Genomic DNA, 23945 nt, shown 5'->3' with positions numbered 1-23945 from the left:
ATTTCTGGATACAGATTTACTGTGAGTCTACATCACACTTTAAAAATGCATGCATTAGATATTGTAGGACGTCTAAGTCTAGGATGCCACTTGGATTTTCTAGAAGATTCTGAAGATGGGGAGTGCTTCATATTTGTCCTGCACCTCAACCACCTTCATCTGGTGGTGTAGCCAGTGGATCTCATCTGACTTCATGTGCTTTAGCCTCAGTCCATAGCACTCAGCCAGCTGGATGTTGGGCCAAATCCACCCACTTAGCAGGATGGAGGTGATGATCTTCTGCAGAGAAGAGAGGGACACAACTCAGGGGTGTTCCTTGCTGGGCTCCCCAGGGTGTGATTCTCTAGGGTGGGATTCTGCCTTAACAATGTACTTGTTTCTGATTCCCTAGCACTTAGTGCAAGATGTGGTACACAGTGAGCTGTATGTTGTGAATGAACAAATGTTGTTCATTTAGTCAAAATGAGACAGAGACAGAACTGAGGAGACAGCACAGGTGCTGTGCTTCCGCACTGCATTCCAGTTGAACCAGTTAATACTCACTAAGCACCTGCCATGTGAAAAGCACCTTCTTAATGGTTCCCAAGTTCACCATCCTTACTGAGTACCAGACCAGGCTCTGCTAGATACTTTACACACACATGATTTCACTGAATCTGTACAACATGGGGAAACAAGCAGGTGTCACTGTCCTTGTGTGACAAAGAGGAAATTTATGTAGGTCACACAAGCCATGGCATTAGGCTGGGATTTTTGAACCCTGGCCTGCTGGACTCCAGATTTCTACTAGGCCAAGCTGATCACTGGGATGATGGAGAGGGAAATACAGAAGGAGAAGACTCACCTCAAGGGAGCAAGTGGCACAGTCCCTACACAAGAAGGATTGTCATAGGAAATGAAGATATGACAAGAAAGGTGGCCTCTAGTTAACTGGGCCACTTACCCACAGCCTGATGTCCTAGCTTCCTGGCCAGAGCCAGAGCTGGATTGACACGAGGGCCACTCAGGCAGCTGGCTGCCTGAATGTGAACCTCTGAGGCCTTGCCTTGTTCTGACATCACTTTTGCAACATTTTTCCTCAAGCCTCTCATGTGGTTCCACACATAATGGGTGATTGGAGCCCTCTATTGACAGCAGAGAGATGGCTCAGATGCAAACTTAGAAGCCCACAGGCACTGACCTATCCTGTTGGATGGCTTGGCAGTGTGAGAGATGGATTGATGCCCAGGCCGTTGCTGTTCTGACCAGGAAGAGCAGAACATTCCCTCTCCCCAGTTAAAACCGATTGGGCTAATGTCTAATTTCCTTAGGGCTGGGCCCGCTGTGCTGTTTATTATTGAAAACCTTTAACATATGTAAGGTAAACAGAGGAGCATAATAGCTTCCCTTGTACACACAACCCAGCCTCAGCAATGACCAACATTCTGCCCCTCCTGCTTCATCTGTGCCACCCCCTATTCTCCATCTGTAACTCAACTATTAATTTATTTTGTGGTTCTTCTTTTAAAGTAAAACTTACATCAATTAAAATGCACAAATTTTAACTGTATGATTTTGACACATGAATGCACCTGTGAAAGCCAACACCAATTAAGAAAGGCAGTTTTCCAGATCCCTGGAAAGTTCTCTCTTCTCTCTCCTCAGTCATCCCTCGTGGTTCACTCTCACCTCTCTCTCCCAGGAACCACCCCCTCCAGAACTTCACATAAGTGGGATCATTTCATAGGTGCCATTCTTTTGTGTCTGGCCCAGTTTTTTCACCGAGGACAATATCTGAAATTCCCCCACATTATTGTATATATCATTAATGTGTTTCTTTTTATTAATGGTGATATTCTACTTTATAAAGAAAACACAATATGTGTTTTCTGCAGGAAGGCCTTGTTTGCCCTGGATGAAGCTTCCAGGCACTAAGCCTGCCCTTGGTGCACAGCCTGGATGTGAGAAGCCTTCTGGTGCTTTCTTGCAAACGTTGGCATTTCCAGGGCTTCTCTTTCTATTTGACTAATGATGATTTATTTTCTTTACCAAATAGTGTGAAGACCTCCTCCAGAAGTTTTCTCCTCTCTCCCCTTTCTCTGGATTTTCCTCTTGTAGGTCATAAACAAAGAAAGAATATGACTGGTTGTCTTGTCCCTAAGAGCAGGAAAACTTACAGTCATGCACTACAGAGTCAATAATGGACCACATATAGGATAGCAGTCACACAGATTATACCATCTAGTGACATCAGATGTGTGTGTAAGTGTTCTTTACAGGGTTCACATGAGGATGAAATCACCTCGAGATGTATTTCTCCTGTCATTGAGTGACACTCGACTATGCTCCCCAAAAGAAATGTCATCCAAGCACTTATCTTCTCCATTTACTTTCTCTGTCTTTAACCACATCAATCACACTGAGGTACTTCCCCTGTATCTCTGTGGTCTGTTTTCTCAGGCTCATCTGTTTTTTGGCGACACCTAATCTTTTTGTTTTTCTTGAGCTTATTAGACATACTGTATATCAGTGGCTGGATTTTTCAAAACAATGTGATAAATGAGGTCCCCATCATCCTCCACTCTTTTGCAAAAAATGGTCCTTGCCTAAGGTCACATCCCTGATGAGGGATGGCTCACATACAGTGATTGGTCAATAGATAGTCATCAAGGCCTGTCCTTTCATGCTGATTGGGTCAATGTCACTGAGCTGCCCTAGCTCCAGAGCTCCAGAGCTCCAGAGTTCCATGTGAAATGGACTGTGTCACAGCCTAGATTTTCCCCAGCCAATCCTGCATCTCCTGTTCCAGGTGCATCTTGTGAGAGTCCTCATCCACACTTCTTCCACCCAGGCCTCCAACCCGGGTCTGCCTCCTGGGAGCCCCACTGGGACTCTGGCTTGTAGACTATGTTCTGGGCTTGATTCAGTTCACCCTCCTTACTCATTGCCCTACCAAGACCAAATGCTCCTCTTTTTAAAGATGACAGAATTCAACCTTTAATGAATAAGATCTACTTAAGCCTTGGATCAAGAGAGTCTTGCTTCAACTTTGTCTAAAAAGTGTCACTCTGAGATTGAGAACAAATTTAAATGAAGTGACTTGAGTTGAAAATTCCCATTGGTTCCTTGTTTTCTATATGATAAGAGGATAAGAACCAAAATTTCTTTAGCATCAGGGTTAAAAGGCCCTTTGGAATGTCCCTCCACATATTCTTCCCAGTCCTGTTTTCCCCTCTTGACCCACAAAGTGCCTAGCACCAGTGCTGGTCTTTCCACCCTCACCACAGCATGCCATTGCTTTTCTCTGCTTGACTCCATCATCTTCCTGCCTGGCTTCTTCTGTCTCCTGACTTCTCCTGGAGAACTCCCAGTCATCCCAGGTATCCTTTAAGGCCCAGTCCACACTTAAGTCCTCTGGAAATCCCTTCCTGACTGCCCTTGACAGAGCTCTTGTTTTCTCACTGAGATAACAAAGGACTTTGCTTATGAATCCAGAAAGAAACTGTTATGGATTGAGTTTGTTCCCGCAAAAAGGCACATTGGAGTCCTAAACTCTAGTTCTTAGAATTTGACCTTATCTGGAAATAGGGTCTTTGCAAATTACTCAAGCTCAAATGAAAACTTTCTGGTGGGCTCTAATCCAATATGGTCAGTATCCTCCGAAAGGGGGAAATTTGGAAACATAGAGAGAAACACATGCAGTGGGAGTGCAAGGTGAAGATGTGGAATTTGAGTGACACATCTGCAAACCATGGAACACCAAAGCATGCTGGAGAGTCATCAGATACTAAGAGGCAAGAGAGGGTTCCCTTAAGGTTTTAGAGGGAGCGTGGCCCTGCCGAGGTCTTGCTCTTGTCTTTCCTGCCTCCAGAACTGTGAGATGATCCATTTTCATTGTTTTAAACCACCCTATTGGTGAGACTTTGTTATAGCAGCCCTGGGAAACTAATGAAGACATTTTTCAATAGGAACTAAAACCACAGTCTAGGTCTGACCTTTGATAAGACAAACAACAACTATCATTTTAGTTCTAATTGGTAAATGGTTATGAGAATTTTAAGAAATTTTTTTACCTATCTTAATAGTGATCTTCCAGTGATACCTTTCCAAGTGACGACAATAAAGATTTAAATGTATTTCCAATTATTTTTATATGTCAGACTAACATTTTCTGGAGTGTGACACTGTACTAAGACTGGCAGGCCTTATGTGGATCACAGATACATAAAGAGCTTAGTGCAGTGTTTGGCATACAGTAGGTGCTTGACCTAGCCCAAAGGTCAAGTCAACATGAAGAGCTGAACTGATTGGCCCAGGAAGTATGAGACCTGGGGATGGAGCATCTCTCCAATGGCTCAGGCCTTGACTGAGTGAGTGGGAGCTGGTGCCTAGGCAGAAACTCAGTAGGTAGGGGCCAAAGGAAGGGGCCGGAGCTGTGGGCCCAGAGCTGTGGGCCTCAGTTACTCAATACCTGCAAGCTCCAAGGAAGGGGTGCGGTGTTGAAGAAAACAGCCTTTAGAAAGGGACCCGAGGGGGCCTGAGGTTCTGGCTCCAGAGGTAGAGTGCACGCCTAGCATGAGTGAGGCACTGGGTTCAATCCTCAGCACCACATAAAGTAAAATAAAAGTAAAATAAAGACACTGTGTCCACCTATAACTAAAAAAATAAATATTAAAAAGAAAGAAAAGGACCTGAGGCTGTTGGCAAGTTGAAGCCAGTACCAGCAGAGGCATATGAAGGGTGGTAAATGATAAATGATCCTGTGGGTCAATCAGGCCATAGTCACAGCTCATGCAGCCATGCCAACTGGCTGAAAGAAAGAATGAAAAAAAAAAACACTTCCTTCTGCTCAGAGCAAGAGCTATGAAGGGCTTCAACATCAGCACCCCACTCAGCCCAGCAGCAGCTTCCTTTTTCCCTTCTGTAGTGAGACCAGAAGTAGGTGCAAGGAAGCTGTGAAGAGGGAATAAGAGCTTCTCTGTGGCTGACTTACAGTGCATGAGAGGTGACCCCCCCAAAAAAAAATGCTCTGCTAAAGATAAAACCATTCTATCAAATATTTAGATTTACTAATACACCACCAGGTTGGGCCTTTTGCTAAGTTTTGGAGGAATGATGGATAATGATCGATAATAAAAATTAGGAAGGAAAGTACCAGGTGGATTTCATGTATTCAAAAATTTCTGACTGTTAACGTAATGACTCCAATTCACTGTGAAGTCAACATGTAGCATGTGCCTCAGAAGGAGGGGTGGGTGACGTGGGTTACTTCAGTGTGCAGGTAAAGCAGGTTTTTCTCATGTTTGGTGATGGGTCCCAGGCACCCATTTTACTATAATGCTCCACAATTGTCATCAACGAGTCTCAATAGGCACCAGTGACATTTGAGGCAAGAAGTTTCTTTGTCATGTGGGTCTGTTCTACACCCATAGCTACAGCCCATGACAGCCACGCCCCAGACTCTAACTGTGGTGACAGTGACAACAATGTGGACTTGTGGCCATTTTCTTTGGGCTTTATAACTTTGACCAGTCTCTGTATGTGAACCATCCCCATTGGACCATCCATCATTAAATAAGGATTCATTAATTAATTCAGCAAATTGGGGAAATGAAGGAAGTAAGAGAGAGGGGAACAGAGTTGCTTTTTTGTAGAAGAACCTTCCAGACAAAGGGTCCAGAAAGCATGGAGGGCCCTGGGTGGGAGGATGTGAGGCTCCAGTGTGCTTGGTACCACAGGAGCCAGGATGGAGACAGCATGGAGGAAACTGATGGGAGGAAAGGTCAGGGAGGCTCTGCCAGGCATCAGTAAATGTTTTCTGTAAAGGGCCAGGTAGAAGATATCTGAGGCTTTGTGAACCATAGGATATCTGTTGCAAATACCCAACACTATTACTGTAGCTCAAAAGAGCCATAGATAATACATGAGTGTGGTTGTGGTCCAATAAAACTGTATTTATAAAAATGAGAGCAACAGGCTCTATTTGGTTTGCAAAACAATGATTGATTCTAAACCCTATTGTGAACCAAGGTGAGACTGAAGGTTTTGAGTGAGATAAGGAGCCTCTGGAGAGTTTAAAGCAGAGCAATGATATGATCTAAGCTATGCCTTAAACATGTCCCTCTAACTGACCTGTGTTTTAAAAATTCACCATAGCTGCTGCCTATAGGGTGGAGCATGGGGGGGCTAAGGGCAGAGCAGTTAACAGACAAATGAGTTATTCCAGACAAGAGATGCTGATGGCTTGGACCAAGAAAGAGGCAATGGATAGTTGAAGGGAGTCAGAATCTGGGTGTTTGTGATGGCAGAGCCTGACAGGACTTCCTAATGGACTGAATAGAGTCTGAGAGAATGAACGAAGTCATGACAGCTCTAAGGCCTGACACATGGTTGGCAAAGAGTGGAGCCACCAGGTAATGGAAAAGACTGAGGAGAAGACCGGTGGTGATGTTTGATTCTGCACATATGGTCAGTGGAGACGGCAACCTGGCAGGTGGGGAAGAGACTGGGAGTCATGGGAGACTAGAGTCAGAAGTACATATGTGGCAACACTTAGGTTAGAATCATAGGTATCGGAACTGGAGGAGATCACTTGAAGAGTGAGAAGGCAATACCCTAAGGGGTCACATGCTTGGCAACATCACAGGAAGCCTCACATTAGGGCACACAACCTGCAGGTGGCCATGAGCTGAGAATTCTGGAAAGTGGAGAGGGAGGGTAGACTTTTGTCAGCCAAGTTCAAGTGTCAGTTCCAATGCCAGTTGTGCATCTGGGTGGAGTATGTGCAGAGAGCTCTCACTTAGGTCTGTACCTCTGTATGTCCTGTTCTGTGCTAGCCTACATACAGAAACCAGTGACAAACAGTGATATTGAGAGACAGCTATCAAGAGTAGAAGAATGGGCTCCCCCAAATTATGCCTATGTCCTAACCTCCAGAACCTCAAGGTGACCTCATTTGGAAAATGGGTCTAAATAGATGTAACTGAGTTAAGAATTTCAAGATGAGGTCATTCTGGACTGTGATCATTCTGGCTCATAACCCGTATGGCAATGTTCATATAAAAGACACACAGAGAGAAGAGGGTGTGTGAAGACAGAGGCAGAGACTGGAGCAATGCTGTCATTAGCCAAGGAACACCTAGACTATCAGAAGCTGAAGAGGCAGAGAAGGATCTGTCCTAGAGCCCTCAGAGAGACCAAGGCCCCACTGACACCTTGATTTGGGACTTCCGGCCTTTAGAACTGCAAAGGAACCATTGCTATGTTTTTGAAGACCCAGGTTTGTAGAAATATTTTATGACTGAAATAGGAAACTGATTCAAAGGCCATCTGAGTTCCATGTCCTCAACACATAAGGCATAATTTTTTCAAAAATGATAGAACAAAATATTAAAAGATAGCATAACTTCTCACTCTGAAAGCATTCAGTTTGAGGTGATAAAAGCCTCTAACAAGGACATTTAGCAAAGCAACCACCAGGTTAAAAATAGAAGCGAAAGATAGACACCTGACTGCTAATTTGTCTTTGTCATGAATGTAAGCATACAGATAAATAGAGGGGCCCAGAACTCTGCATGTTTGCCTTGTGCTTGCCTCAGTAGGTGTCTGTATGGGTGGGTGGACAGAAGCACTCACAGGAAATGGGGAGGGTGCAGAGAGGAGGAGGCCTGTGAGTGTGCCTCTTTTATATCATTTTGAGTGTCTGTGTGGTGCCAGCTTGTGGCTTCCTGGCTGAGCCTTTCCTCTCCTGTTCCAGAGACATTCTCATGCATGGGGAGTTGGCCTTCTATAATTCCATCTATTCTTATTAGGGTAGATTTTCTTTTCGAACAGGTAGCCCTCCCCTTCTTTCCTCTTGTACCCAACCTTGCATCCCAAACTTCAGGTCTTGCCCTAGCTGCATCTGAATGAGGGCAGCAGGAATGCTCTGGAAACCAAGAACCTGGACCAATGGTCTGAAGGCCAGACTGCTCCTCCAAACTCAGGGAGCTGCTGGCCCTCTTTCTCTGTTGCTTGGGATGCTGAAACAACATACCACAGACAGGGCAGCCTAAATAAAACTTCTTATAGTTCTGGAGGCTGAGAAGTCCAAGATCAAGGTGCCAGTTCTTGGTGAGGGTCCACTTCCTGGCTTACAGACAACTGCCTTCTTGCTGTGTCTCCCATGGCTAAGACAGAGGGTGCTCTGGCCTCTCTTCATCTGATAAGGGCACTAATCCTATAATGGAGGCCCCACCCTCATGGTCTTATCTAAATCTAATTACCTCCTATCTTAGTCTGTTCCTGTTGCTATAACAAAATACCTTAATAGGGATAATTATAAACAAGAGAGAATTACTGCTCACAGACCCAGAGCCTGGGAAGTCCAAGATCAAGGTACCAGCAGATTCAAAGTCTGGTGAGGGTTCCAAGATGGTGCCTTCTTGCTGCATCCTCACATGGCAGAGAAGGGAAGAGGGTGCTTCCTTCAACCTCTTTGTAAGGGCACTAATCTCATTCATGGGGCCACAGCTTTTGATGCTGTCACACTCAGTATTAGGTCCAATGTAGCCTTTTGACCTAGTAGCTCCCAAAGGCCCCTCCTCCAAAATGCCACCACATCAGGGGCCAGGACTGTACCATGTAAATTGGGGAGGAGCACAAAACATCCAGTCCGTAGCACACTGTGCCACATTAGGTGAGTGGTTTAAGCTTGAAGCTAAGTTGGATGCGTATTTGATGGTGTCACACAAGCATAGGGCACACTTGGAAACTGGACTCTGCCCTCATCCCGTGCCAGGGAAGCCACACCCAGGGACCACACCTGCAAAGCAGAGATTCTGCTGTGGGTGGGAGGAATGCATCTGGAAGGACAGGAAGGACACAGAATGGCTTTAGTTCTTGTCCCTCCTGGGGATGCAAATATGAATTCCCAGTGCAGTGACACTTCAGGAAAAAAATGAAGATGGATCTCAAATGTGGCTTTTCACCCTATTGGAGGCTGGCTGAGAGATAGGTTAGGAGTGGGGGTCCTCCCGGCAATTCTGCATTGCATCATATCACGGACGAATGCCCATTTTTTGCTTACTGCCCTCCTGAGAGAGAAAAACAGATGGTCTGATAATAGGGATGCACACATGCAGAGATAGGGTCTGCTGGTGACAGCCAGAGGGAGAAGACACCATGAAACAGGCAGTCAGTGTGCCAGGCATGGGGAGGACAGAACATGGCACTTAGAAGCAGGTGACCAAATAATTCAACCTCACATGCATTGTACTTTGGAGCTTGGCAGGGACATTCCTAATGGTTATCCCTGGACATTATGTGTAAGTTGGAACTGAGACAAACCAGGACATATAGTAAGCCCTCCCACCCAAAAGAGAATGAGAAGAAAAGGAGAGGGAGAAGGAGAGAGGGAGGATGGGGGCTGTGTGCGAGTAATCATGATCATGAAGGAGACACCCTGTGTGGGCACATCTGGGCGATGCTCTGCCAGTTGTTTTCAGAATGTCATTTTAGCCTCTTTCACAGACAAGCAAATTAGCACATTACAAGAAAATAGAATGATATAAGCCTCTGCTTGTTACAGAGATTCAAAGCTCCCAAACAAACACAATTTCCTCTGAATAGCAAACCAAAGGGAAGTGGAAAATCAAGAAGAGCCAAGTATGGTTTTCATTTGGCACATTGCTGAGTCTCTCCAGCACCTTCCTGATTTCTGAGGGGTCCTAAGAACCAAAGCCAGGGAGTACTTTTGTGGTTTTGAACGGGGCAAGCATCATGAGTCTATTGTATTTGCATAGAAGTAAGTTGGGAATAAAGATAACTCTACAAAGTCAGCAAGTACTCCTGGAGTAACCATGTTTTGGAAACATGCCCCGGCAGGGGCTGTGCCAGGGTGAATCTTCATTGCTTCTACTTGATCAGATGCAGCCAAGTGGGGGGTGTTGGAATTTCAGGAGTGTTCTTATGGAAGGACATGTGCTTGGCAAATCTGGAAGTGCTGGCAGCATTTTGAGTACTGGGAGGATGGTGAAAGAAGATATGGAGCTGGATATGAAAAATTGGTTGATGTCAAAACCAAGCTAGGGAAAGGACGCTGTCAGGAATTAGAGGGAAGAAGGCACTGATCCAGGAGAATCTCAGTCAAGGATGCCAGGCCTGGGTTCCCTATTGGACATTCCCTACTGGACACCTTTAGTGGGCTCTGAATAGCAAAGCTAGTCCTTGATGTTTAGACCCAACTCTTCTGTGTTATTTGTTCTCCTCAGCCCTGTTTCTTCCTGCCAGAGATTTTGCCTCAGTTTGTAATAGTTTGTGCTTTGGTTTGAGTCAATTTTGGTCTCACCCTTGGCCAGGAAGCCCTGTGAAAGCAGAGAGTGTACCTGTGTTTAGGGGTACTTTGCTGCCCCAGGGTACAGCCAGCACAGTGCCAGGCATGGGCCCCCAACTCTGTTCGTGAAATGGAAGATGAAATTATTCAAGACTCTTTCCAATGTGACCTCATTTACAGCCACAATTTCAACCACCACCTTGAGGCTGACCACACTCAACTGTCTGTGCCCACACTAGTTCTCCCCTCCAGAACATGCACCAACGGTTATTCAACATTTCCATGTGAAAGTGTTAAAGCACCTCAATCACACTGAAAGATCTGTAACGGAGCTGGGGAAGACAACACTCCTCACCCCTTCTCTCCTCCAGTGTTCCTCATCTTAGGGAGGGGGCCCTGTCCACCTGAACCAGGGCTGCCACTCTTCACACCTCCCTATCCCTCATTCCTGCACCTCCCATCCATCAACAAAGCCTGTCACTTCCATCTCCTACAGTCTCTGGATATCAATTAAATTACATCAGAATCTTCCCACAAGGGATGGAATAAAGATCAACACTATTAACATGTTTTAAGAAGCCAATCTTAAGGAACTCTCAGCCTCCAACCTGCCATGTACCTTTCCACTCGAGGACTACCACATGTGGTATTGCCTGGGCTGTGACTTTGTTTCTCTTGCTTTCTCCTCTTTCCTTCACTTCATGGTCAAAATTGTAAAACGCTAGTTATTCTCACCACCTCTACTCAACCATCATTGTACAATGATTCCTGCCCCCATCTCTAAACTGGAACTGCCCGGCAAAGAGTCACCCATGGCACCTGTGGCTGAAGGCAATGACCCTATTTCTGCCCTCTCCTGACTTGACTTCTCTGAGCACCTAACATTGCTAAACACTCCTTCCTTAAAGCCCCTTGGCCTGTGGCCCCCCCCAAATGTTTCTCTCAGTTCCCTTCATTTTTTTTGGACTCTTCTTTTCCTTCATTTGCTTCTCTTTCTTCATCAGTCCTCTGGAAATTGATTTCCTCAGGTTTCCCAACTGGAACTCTTGCTCTTGCTCAACTCAGCCTCCATGGATGATTCTGCCCTCTTGCCTGGCATCCATCGCATGACAATGCCAAATCCTTACCTCCAAGTCCTTTCTCCCTCCTAAGCTCCAGGCCCACATTTCACTGTGGAGGTGCTTCTAACACACTTCAAACACACCTCAAGTGGAGGTGGAATCTCAAGGCCCTTCCTTTCTCTGCTCCTATCTCAATTAATGGTGCCAGCTCCCATTCAGCTGCCCAGGCAAGAGCTTGAGTCATCCTTGTCTCCTTCCTTTCTTTCCCTCCCTACATCCAGTTAATCATCAAATTCTGTTGACTCTGCCTCTTGAGATGCACTCAGATAGGATGACTTATCTGTTCCCAGGGATGCTCCCTTAGTTCAGGTCCTCACTACCTCAGGAGTGCACAGAATTCACTCCTGCTCCTACTCTTTATTATACAAATGACTCAGAGATCTTCCCCTTGTACTTAGTGTTAACTCTTTGTGCCTGCTCCTTGGGGAAGTACTGTGTTCAAATCAGTCCATCCCTTTTTCTATGGAAGGTCACCAGCTGGATTATATAAGAAAATTGGTATTTTGGAAAGAGGGAAAGAGTTTAATAATTTCATAGATAGAAAGCCAAACTGTCAGCACATTGCAGCACTTTCTAATTATGGGACAGTAAGTATGGTAAGATGCACATAAAAAACTGTGGGCAGGATCCATGTCATGTAGTCTTTGCATGGCAGTTAATCAGCCTTGATACCCATGTTGATGGTGTGTGTGCTGATGTGATGTAGGGGGTCTGATGGGTTTTGATGTGTTTGGGGATGTAGACTTTGAGGTACCAATCATCCCTCTGACAGTAGTGTGATTAAACATCTGGACAGAGGTGTATCCCTGAATATAACAAGAAGAAAGCAGACAGATATGAGAAGACTTGGTGGCTTTGTTCTTCACAGGGCTATGGTTGTCTGTGCACATTGATGACCTGAAGAGGTCCACAGTCATAGCTGCTGATGTGACTAAGCTGTGGAGTGTCACCACCAGCCAGCTGATCATGCCAGGAGGCAGCTGAAAGCATGAGTTGCAAGGTGGCAGTCTACAGAGGTGGGGACAAAAAGGCAGGTGAAAGGTGTCAAGTTAGGCAGCCTTCTGTGAAGCTGGAGTCATGGCTGCCACATTTGAGTCACTTTTGAGTCTTGACACCTGCCCATAGTAGGAACTCAGGATGTGGCACTGAACTGCCTGGTGCGTGGTCAATATAACCAGGGCCTTGGGAAGGCCAAGGAGCAGCATCCAGTATATTAACTGGTGTTCTGTGGGTCATGTGCCAGGCCCTCAGCCCAGGCTGTGGGGCACCTGACTAGTGGATGACAGATGTCCCCTTAACTGGGGCTGCCACTGAAATTTAGGACAGGAAACCCTGGTAAGGCTCAGCCTAGGCAAAGACCTGGTACCACCCACCCCCTTCCTTCTCTAAGTGGTGACTTGATTGTGTTCTCTTTGCTTGCATCACAAAGCAACCAGGAGGAGATGATGGAGGCAGAGACCAGCAAGTCAGGGGAGGTGGCAGGAATGGAAATGAAAGAGGAAAGTCAGGAGGAGATGGAATGAGAGGCCACCGATCTGAGGGGAGGTGATGTGAGTTCTCCTCTGTTCCCCTGTTGGCTGCAGATGGCTGAGCTGGAGGAGCTCAGGCAGCTGTGCCAGGGTCATGCTGAGCCCTGCCTTCTCTTTATGCTGGAAGGGTTGGGGATTTACCAGGACAAGATCTGCCTTTTCTTTCTTTATGAAGGCTCCTAGTTAGCTCTGCCCTGTCCCTCAACTACTGGCCAAATCCGTGACATCAGCTACCACCTTGACAGTGGTCCTCTGGGAGTTGTCCAATTCACAGGGATCAGCTGGGGGAGGTCAATAGGTCAGCTTCAATATGGAGACTGGCCACTGTTGCTTTGTGCATATGGACACAAGGTCACCTTCTTGTGTGGGCTGCATAGTTTTCACCCATCCTGGACATGGCAGCAGCAGATGATGTGCTGTCTTCCTTGGCAGGCACAGGTTCTGGGCACCACCAGACTGTTGAGGAGCTGTGTGCAAAGTGCCATGGGGATGCTCAGTGATGAGGAGAGCTGCACATGCAACATGAGGAGAGTCACCATCCTCCTCAGCCTCTTGAACAGGGACATTGTGTGCAGTAGTATGTCTCTGCTTCTCATCCTACCCCAGCAGGCCCTTCCTGAGCAGTGGGGATAAGGTGGCTGAGTGTGGCAAGCTACCCTTCTAGGTTCTTGTGTCTTGGCAGATGCAGCTGGCATAGCGGGAATCTAAGGACATCTCTTGAATTCTGCTCTAGAGTTGGCCTGGCCAGAGGACTTGTGGCTTCTCTCTGCAAGAGAACTGGTCAAGCAGCACAGCAGAGCCTCCAATTTGGTGCTGACAAGTGGCCAAATTATGTACCTTTCGCCTTTTCACAGCCTTGTTTTTGTGGTTATCCAAGATGCACCTCTCCATCCTTCTAAAGAAGCAAGAAGAGAACAAGCTCTGTAGTCTGAAAAAGTGGGTGGGGAGAGAAGCTGCAAACCAGGATGCGCTCCAGGAGGCCAGCACCTTCAGGTACTATGAGCAGTGGGCAGTGCAGGGACCTGCTATATAGTCTCAGGGGAAGGAGCACACCAGGTGTATTTTTCTCCACCTGAGGAGGGCAGAGCTATCTTTTTGCTCCAAGATTCCAAAACAGACCTGGATGGTGGTCATGTGTATTTGTTGGCCATGCAGGTTGTGGTCCTGGGGTGTTTATTGACCACCTGGAGTTGGTCATGGAAGATTGTTGGCCACCTGAATGGTGGTCATGGGGATTGTTGGCTTCCTTTCTCTGCTTTTGTGTGCTTTACTTTATTTCATTATAGAGAACTTAAAAATATTGTTCTCATAGGATGTTGGCCAGCATGTCATAAATAGCAGCCAGGGTTGCCATTCAAGGTTATTAAAATTGAGATGGAGATGTGCAGAGAAGTAACAGAAATTATCTTCTTAGGCCACCTCTTGAAGTAACAGAAAGTACAAAAATAGGACCCAGGAGTGTCATTTATTATCCGCGATCCTTTTTCTACAAAACTGTAACCCTTTTCTTCAGACTTGAGACAATCTTTAAAGAGCCTGTGCTATGGGGACAGGAGGTTTGCTCAGGGTCTCAGATGGAGAGTCTAAGGGTCTGAAACTACCTGTGGGCAGGGTGATATTAGGCCAATGAGGTCCTCCAAGGTCCCTCCAGTTCTGCTCTTCTGACCCCATGGCTCCAGGTCTACTGCCTCACCTGGTTCACAGGGGGAATGTGGGTGATGGCAGAGTCCTGGGCAGCCAGGGCCGATGGGTGCTGGCTTCCTCACCACAGGAGCTTTTCCATTTTGAGTTCTCTCTGCTGTGCTCCTTGACTTCTTTCCTATTTACACCTTCTGAAGGAAGTTTGTGAGCCCAGAAACTGAATATGCTTTTGTCTCCCTGGATGGTCTCCCTTCCCTAGCACATGTCCAAGCCATGTTCCCATCTCCCCTTTGCCACTGTTGCTCTGGCCTTACTGGGTTTGCCAGCCTCTCTTTTCACTGTCCCATGGTCCACAGCACCTAGGACCAGTTTCTTCTGGTCACCAGCAACACCCAAGAACAATTGGACCTGTTTGCACTGTACCCTCAATGCTCATTTCTGGGGCTGGAAGGCCCTTGGGAAACTGCTGCTCTGTCACAAGATCTTGTGACACTTCACCAGCACTCTGTGTCTCAGACTTAATGTCACATACCCTTGGGGCTAGATAGCTGGCCTCCTTGGTGTCTTTTCTGGCAGAAGTCTTCTGGTTTTTAGTTCATCATTTTATATAGCCTGTTGCCTTCATTTGCTTTTTTTTTTAATTTTCAATTTTATTTCAAATTTGATCTCCTGGAGACACTCTGTGGTGACTGCATTACTCTGGAGTACATTTCAGGGCTCTCAGCTGCTCCAACTCAGAGTATTTTCACTGCCTCCCCTACATCCTCTGTGCATGTTCTAGCCTGGGGTCTTAAGACAAGGGATGTCCTTGACTAATGGGATGTTTCTCAGTAGATATTTTTAAATTCACTGTAGAATCCTTTGTATTGTATACTCAGAAAAAAAATTCCCTACAAAGGGCTTCACTTTCTTTTTCAACATAAATATTTATTAATTATATCCTTTACCACAAGAAATTGTGGCACTTTTCATTATGTAAAAAAAATATATCATTTTAGCATGAACGTGAGATGTAGTTAATTCAACCAATTAAGTACTGTCAGTCTAAAGTACTCAGGGTTAGTTACAGAAACACCTTTAAGAAAAGCCAAATTCTTGATAAACATATTTTCTTATTTAACTTTGTCTGTGTCAAATTTAGTTTGGTCTCTTCATCTTTATTATACTTTATCTAGAGCTGCATTTTTTAAAAAAAATATTTATTTAATTTTATAGTGAAGTTGGTCATTATTCAATTTGTTTTTAGAACCTAGTAGGCTTGTTCTGAAAAAAATTATATAAAATGCAGCAAATACTTCTTCACCTTTTCAAGGCACTAATTACTATTACTAGATGTAAAATTAAGTTCCATAGATCCTGCTTATAATGTTAAGACAATTGCATTTGTGAGTCTCTTATACTTAAAAGTGATGGAAACTTCAATTTGTAGCCCTGGCTTATAGGCTAGAAAGCTTGTTGACACAGAGGAAGGAGGTGTCAAGAACAGCACTGGCTGTGATGCTGAGCCACTGTCCCCTGACCCTTTCCCATCCCTGCTGCAGACATATCCTTTGGAAGTGGGTCCAAAGCACAGTCATCCCTCTGCTGGCCAGCATAATTTCTCTCTTTGACAGAGATGGCAACTGGGAGCTTCTGATTGGACCAGACTCACCAGCCTGGGCAGCTGTGGATGTATATTTTTAGTAACAGTAAGTTGTTGAACATTCTGCTTGTGATGAATAATATAAGGTGAATGAAAATCCACACAGCACCCTTAGTCACTTTCCTGGGCTTGAGAACGTAGATGCTGCTTTCCAAGGAATGTTTCACCAGCTCCTTCTGCGAGGTTGTGGCATCCTGGCAGGTCTTTGTCCTGTCTCTCTCCTCATTTTCTCCTCTCAGGGCACCTGTGATAGTTCAGAAAGTCAGGTTGGATTCTGTGTGCAGTGGGGACACTGCCCTTTGGAAACAATATGTCCTTGATCATGCTCATGTTCCATTATACTGTTCCCTATTTTGTGTGGCGCCTCCCCAAGCTTTCTGTTCAAATTGTAAGGACTTGAATTCTGGAACGTAGGACAATAAGATGCAGGAGAGAGACAGGCACAGGCCCTAGAGACCTGGTTCTGCCTGAGGCTTTGGACCCCTCCTAGGCCCTGCATAAATGGCCTGCTTTCATTCTGTCTGTAAACAGGGGTTATGAGGTAGCCCTCCAGTTCTTGTTAAGCAGGAGCCCTGGCCATAAAAGGAAACAGCAACTGTCTGTGCAGCCTTGTTTTATTTTTATGTGTTGCAGGGGATGGAACCCAGGCCTTGCACATGCCAAGCAAGCACTCTACCATGGAGCCACCCCTGGCCCACAGCACCTTCACCTCTCATTCACCTCACCTGACTGCAGATACAAGAGTGAGATGTTTACCATTATGGTGCAGAACCATATGAGCCTTCCTGAGGGTGCTTGTAACAGTGTCCCCTTCAGCTGGAGAATCAGGGACTATCTGGAAGAGCTCTGGGTCAAGGCCCAGTATATCACAGATGTAAAAAGTGAGCACTGCTCAAGATTGGCCTGATGCAGACTTTACTCACAAAGACACTGCCTTACCATTAGCGGGCAGACAGCAGCTAGCACCTAGTAAATTCTGTGACTTGTAGTTTTCAAACTTTCCATGTGGAATAGGCTCAAGTTCATGTCCTGCCTTCATTCTGAAATTTCTGCTGAAGTAGTGAAAGTCTCCAGGAGGTGAGAAGCCTTTAAGTCACACCATCAAGGGAGCCTGTGAGGTGATTTAATGGTGCACTGACCAGCAGTATGGTGAACTGGAGCATGTTCCAGCAGGGACAGGGCTTGCTACCTGCTGCAATTTGACCATTCCAATCCTGAGGCTCAGACCCAGGAAAGGTCCCATTAAGCTTTCTCAGCAAATACTAGCAATGAAAGGAGTGTATCCCCTTCTTCCATGCTAAGACATTGCCTTAGTAACACAAGCTAGAGTGTGTACTCTGCTTTCACATGCTGGGGGCTGAGTTTGACCATGGTCATTCCAGAAAAGCCAGTGACAGTGCTGTGTTTTTGGAAATCATTTTTCACATACATGTGAAAGCATCTTTTCAAAATTTACTTAGAGAACCATATATTAAAAGTGAACTTGTTTTCTTGGCTCTGTATTCTGCTGCTTGTCCTAAACCAATGTGTAGCAGTCTGTTTCCTGCTGAGAGGGTGTTTCTTCACCTGGGACAATGCCTTACAGAACCCTGATGATCCAGCAGAGTGTGCAGCTGGGAGCAAACTCCCCATCTGCTGGAAGGCAAATCTCTCTGATTGGCATAGTCTTTGACCCCAGCCCTGATGAGCAGCCCACTTGGTCCTGATTTCCTGGGAACCCAGGGTTATTGGGGCCCCATTACAGCAAACAGACATACAGCACAAAATTCAGACTCCCTCAGATGTTTTTTCCTGTTGGGGCTAGTGTGGCCTAAATTGAATGTTGATCCTGCTTTCCTTTATGTCCCTAGTTTATACATCCACCACTCTCTAGTCCCATAAGGCAGACAATATCACTTTCTCTCTGAGTCACCCCCAGGTGCTACACTAGCCTGTGGCTCCTTCCTAGGGAGCAAGCTTTTCTTAGCTTGTGGCTTTAATTGTCTCAATCCATTCTGGCTTTCTCCCTAAATTACAGTTAGATAAGTTAGTAGAAATCTTCCAGCAGACTATCCTGGGCATGTTTCTTGAGCAGCTCCCTAGGGATCTGCAGCAGGAGCTGGTTCAGTACTATTTGAGGAACTTCCTGCTCTTGACTATGAGAGTATCCACCTGGGAGGAGCTAAAGGCAGGTACCTACTCAAGATCATGTGTGGAAATTGCATGGTATCGACTGGGGGCAAACATGGGAACTCAGCTTCTGAGATCTAATGCTGCAGTGTGGGAGAACATAATGAAGCCATGCAGGATGCTAGGCTCAGAATGTCCCCTGAGCAGAACACATGACTAGTCCTTATCACTCCCCAAGGCCTCCAGAAATGGGGCATACAGTACCTTAAAAAGCTCTCCAGTTAGTTCTGAGCAATGGATGCCAATCTGTGTTCCCACTTTCAACCTACAACCTGCCCTTCCTTCACATGCACATTAACACTTGGTATTGCCAGGGTTTTATTCACTGCCAGCCTGGTCAGCATGGTCCAGAATGGCATTGTGTGGGAGTGTTTAAACTTTTAATTTCAGTATTGTGGTTTTAATTTGTATTTCCTTTGTTCTCAGTTGTGTTGAGCATATTCTCATGTTTATTAGACATTTGACTTTTCAAATGGAGTGCCTGGTTTGGCCTTTCATCTATTTTCTTTGGGGTTATTTTCCTTTTTTGTCATTGATTTATGAGCAATCTTTACATGGTTTGGAAATTAATCTTTTGTAATATGTGTTGCAATTGTCATCACCAAGTTTGTGGGTTTAAATAATAAGTGAAACTCAGTGGAATGGTTGACACTTTTTGTTTCTGGAGCTGGGGAGGAAACCAAGAGTCTCAGACATGTTAGACAAGTGCTAACTGCAGAGCTGCAGCCAAGCCTGAGATGGAAACTCAGATGCCTGGCAATCACATGCAGCACAGAAAAAGAAGGTAAAGAATGTGGGAGAACATACTCTAGCCAGCATAATGAAATGTTAGCAAGGTGTTTCAGGGACTAAGCAGAATATATCTTATTTTTAAAATGGGTAGAAGTTATTAGTCAGCTATACAGGGCATAATTGTGCAGGCTTCTAGAAGGCTTTGCTCACATGCTCAGCCGAACCAGTCAGTCAAGAGAAGATAAACAGTCTTCAGATGCCAGTTGTGCCTGCTCATCTGGCAAAACTGAGTTTTCCAAAAGAAGGGCAGGCTTACAGTCTTCCTGGGCAGGTGCTGAGCAGTGGTCACATGGCATGGTGGTTGGGAAGCCTGCCCCCTGCAGCTGCTCGCCATGCTGTGAGTATCAGCCAAGTCTAGGCAGGTGCTCACAGCAAGGCTTTCTAGCTTTGTTTCTGATCAAGAAGAATTAGAAACAATTTAAGTGTCCAAATAAATGAAGGAGGGACATATTAAAGTAGAACAATTTTAAAATAGTTGTTTGCAACCATTGAAAACAATATTTTCACAGAAAATGAGTGATAGAGGTATTCTTATAATCTAATCCTGAGTGAAAAAAAATCAGGAACAGAGTGATTCTGATTTGAGGATGATTCTGAGGAAAGACACAGCTGGGAAAATGGCTAGAGGCTGTACTGAAAAGCAAGTCAGGAGATAGGAAGTCTGGCTTGTAATTTTCTTTCTCGTGATTTTAGAATAGTTCTGATTTCCCATAGGAAAACATATCTTTATGATTTAAAAATACATATTGAAAAAATTTCAAAACCTCAATTTCTGCAGACGGTCCTGTGGTCCTGTGTCTGTGAGCTATGAGCAGCCTCAGGGAGGCCCAATGATGGGCTCTGCTTGCTGTGGGTGCACCTTGCCTATCCGTATTTCAGGACCTGGCTGCACAAATTCTCCAGAATTGTGACCATCCACCTGCAGGTTCTGCAGAGACTCACAGAAGCTGCACAAAAGCATAACACAGTTGGCAGTGAGTTGGGAGGGAGGCCCAGGCCCTGGTCTGTCCACAGGAGCACAAGAAAAGACCATTTAGCTGAGAGATTTTGGGAACAGCTGGCTAGTGCTTCCTGTATCCCAAGACCCAAAGGAGCAGGTTAAGAACCTAGAATGCAAGGACACACTGCCCCTGCCAGAAGCTCTGGCCTAAGGGGACCACAGCCAATGAAGCAGGTGGGTGGAGAAGTAGGGGCCCTGTGGGGTCACATGATTGCTCTGTTCTTCTCAGACACTTGATGTGTTTGCTGCAATGACTTGTGCTGAAATTCTGACAAGAGACACCCTAAAGCCAAGTCCCCAGGCCTGGATGCATCTGGGAAAGAAGCTGTTCATACCATTGGAGCTTGTCTGCTCAGATTGGTACTTTCAAGACAGCAGGAGCACAGCCAGAGCTGTCACTGAAGAGGTCAGGTGAGACCCAGAGCCCGGCTCACCCTGGCATGCTTGGCCTGTGCTCATCAGTGGAATCCAGGTCCTGGTACAGTTGGCAGGAGGGTAAACAGGTGCTCCTGCCATGGGAGGGGCTTTTTGTGCACTCACTCTGTCCTTGATGAACCATGTCAAGTGCCAGGCATCTCGTTAGGTGCTGGAGAAAGAGAAAAACCACATTCAGGGAGGCCATGGTGCCCCAGGGCCACAAAAAGTCAGGCAGGTTATTAAGCTGCACTTTGAGAACCACTTTGGTATCAGGGAGCCATGAGAACAGACAGGGGCAGGCAGGGCAAGCAGAGGGGCAGGCCTTCATGGTTAGGGAGGGTCCCAACCTGTGCTGGGCCATGAGGATCAAGAGGGACTCACCGTGTGCAGGATTATGATAGAGTGGGCACAGTGGCAGTACCTCACATGCTGAGGTAGCAAAGTGAGACCCCAAGTCCTCCCTGCATGGAGAGCTGTTGGAGTGCTGAGGACAGGGCTGGTGGATAACCTTTCCTGTCAGTTCATCCTCCTGTGTTGCCTCACACCTGCCTTCTCATCCCCTCCTCCTGCCTCAGAGTCCTCTTTTGGAGCTGAGTGTATAACATCCTCTTTTGACAGAACCCAGTGGAATCAGGTTTTCTCCATTGCACTCTTTGTGGAGCACATGCTTCTGGGGACCGAGAACCAGAATCCTGAGCTGTGTCAGCTAGTGACCAAGTATGATTGTCTTTCATTAGATTGTCTTTCATTAGACAATGTGAGCACTGGGCACTTCTCTTGGTGGGATGCAGTTTGGGAGCCCACTCTGCCCTCACCTGCAGGTCAGTGCTGGGCTCTCATCCAGTCCCATGGAGGAATGTGGCTCATCACCCAGCCATTGCATAGATAAGCTCAGTTCAAGAATTTGCCCTCCCTGATAGCTGAGTCAGGGCATATTGCTTAGGGATAGGAATGACTGTACAGAAAGGGACTTCTTCAGGAACTTGCTTTCAGATGCTTTGCAAGAGCTGAAGGATTAGGCTCCTCTCACCTCCAGGATGACCTAGAGTAAGCCAGTAGCCTAGCACTTGGGGAAAAAGTCACCATCATACTCGGCAGGATGACAGTGGTGCAAGAGAGTGCCACTGGAGCTGGGACATCTAAATACATGCTATCCATGGAACCATGGAAACAGGAAACAACTGAGCCTCTGCTCCCAACACCAGATAAAGCCAATGATAGCATAACCTGTGCCCCTCAGAGAAAGCCACCATCTCTGTAGCCAGGCTATCCATTAACAGTGGTCACTCAGCACAACAAGGTTCCCACCTCTTTTACTCCATGATCTGGGCTAGGGTAATTGCTTCATGATCTCATCCCATGGGTGGAATGCCATTGCCCTCCAAAGTGCCCACTGTCCGGGTGTCTGAGAAAGGCAATTATAGACAGGTATGTAGCCTTTGAAATGCAGGCAGGTTCACAGAAAGAGATGGGCATAAAAACTTGACCAAAATGTCAGAGGCCTTCTGCAGGATGGCCTGTGCAGGCCAGGGATTGCTCACAGCTCCAAGGAGCCATGTGCCCATATTTCTTCCCATTTGCCCCTCTGTCCTCCTTTACATCCACATTCCAGCTGCTGGTCTTTGAAGCCTGTTCTTGCTGTCATAGACTGGAGAGAAAAAGAAGGGAGTGGCAATGCCAGGGATGGAACCAAGGGCCTGATATATGCTAGGCTGGCTTCCTGCCACTGAACCTTACTTCAGCTCCTGCACACAGTGCCTTTTAAACACAGCCCAGTGAGCACACTTTTGCATACACACACACACACACACACACACACACACACACACAGAGTGACCAGCTCATATTTCATGGCTCTAAACTAAGTACCTTGGCCTCATCTAGTTGAAAGGCAGTGAGAAACTATTTGCAGAGTGTGCTTATGTACCATGAATCATAGAGGGTTTTATTTTTCCCTTGAGAAAAAGGAAAAACAAGTTTTATTACTCTGCTAGCAAAGAAGAAACACAAGGGACTCCTGTCCCAGAGGCATCCTTGACCACCTTCCCACATGGCCTGGACATAGTTCTCTCCATGTTTTACTGTCCCATGCAGCACCCTCAGACCTCTGGGGATGTACTGGCCACTCATCCAGGTCCAGTGTGGTCTCCGGTAGTCAGGTAGCCTGATAGCTGACAGATGGGTTTTCTGGTCCTGAGAGCCAGCATGTGGATGTTTATAGATGGTGGGAGATTTTCCCCAATGAAATGACTTCAAAAACTTCATGGGTTTCTGGATCACTTTCTTCTAGTCAGATCCCTGTGAAAATAATCACAGCCACAGATGGTACCCAGTTAGTTTACAAACTTAAAGTCTGTGCTGTACACTGGCATCTGCTCTGTGTGTCCCCTCCAGCTACAGAGAAGCCCCAGGGCCTTTCATTGGCTACCTGATGCCTGGGAAAGGTGCTGTTGTGCATTGATCTTTGCTACAAGTTTCTCTTCTCTGGCTGGAAGCTGAGGGATACCTTGGAACTCCAGTGCAACCTCCTGCAGGCGGCCACTTCAGAGCTGCCTCCTACAGTTAGCCTATACACCCTGGGTATTGGTAAAAGCTGAAAATAGCCAGCATGTGATGGGTATTCAAGTCTTCTTATCATCTCTGACAGGAGGGTTAGACATTGCACACAGAGGTAGCTGTTAGGCAGTAGGCCAGCTGCAGAGAGAGAGGCTATGGAGACCAATTCTTGTGGCTCATGCATGTTTTCTACAGGTAACAGGGAACTGGCTTTCCCTTCTGTACTATCCCTAATGTTCCCAACTACCACCCCACCACTGGGCCACTGCTGCTTTTTTAAAAAATGTGCTAAAATACACATTACACCAAATGCACTGTGTAACCACTTTTAAATGTATTGTCCATGGCTTCAAGCATAGTGGTGTTACACAGCCACCAGATCCTGCTCCAGAATGTCCTCACCTTCCCCACCCAACAAGGACTCCCCAGCCCCACCCCAGCCCTTGGAGATCCCTGCTCTACTTTCTTTCACTCTGACTGCCTCAGATACCTAACATAAGTGGAATAGCTCAGCATTTATCTGGCTTGTGTCACCTAGCATGATGTTTTCAAGGTTCATCTATATGGTGACATGTGTCAGCATTCAACTTTCTTATAGCTAAATAATGAATGCTACTATATGGGTGGATACTGAGTCTGTCCACTCATCTGTTAATGGACACTCAGGCTGCTTCCACCTTCTGCAGCTTCTGGCTGTTATGATTGCTATGAACTTTGGTGTTCATCAACATTTGATATCTGCTTTAATTCTTTTGGAAATATACCTAGAAGGTGACTCAGTGTATCA

The 23945-nt window shown here is 46.1% G+C and overlaps 1 protein-coding gene across 1 annotated transcript in view; it reads right to left on the bottom strand.

The window, feature by feature from the left end:
• LOC144256059 (protein-tyrosine kinase 2-beta-like) overlaps nucleotides 1–1091 on the bottom strand; it is a 30165-nt gene extending 29074 nt beyond the window's left edge. Inside the window, 2 exon segments of the mRNA XM_077801217.1 lie at nucleotides 114–279; nucleotides 948–1091. Of these exon segments, the coding sequence (XP_077657343.1) occupies nucleotides 114–279; nucleotides 948–1091 (310 nt within the window).
• Between the last annotated feature and the right edge of the window lie 22854 nt (nucleotides 1092–23945).

The sequence above is a fragment of the Urocitellus parryii genome, chromosome 7 (assembly GCF_045843805.1).
Source record: "Urocitellus parryii isolate mUroPar1 chromosome 7, mUroPar1.hap1, whole genome shotgun sequence".
In the NCBI taxonomy this organism is placed as follows: Eukaryota; Metazoa; Chordata; class Mammalia; order Rodentia; family Sciuridae; genus Urocitellus; species Urocitellus parryii.
The sequence above is the reverse complement of the archived record's forward strand: the minus strand, read 5'-3'. Positions and strand labels throughout refer to the sequence as shown.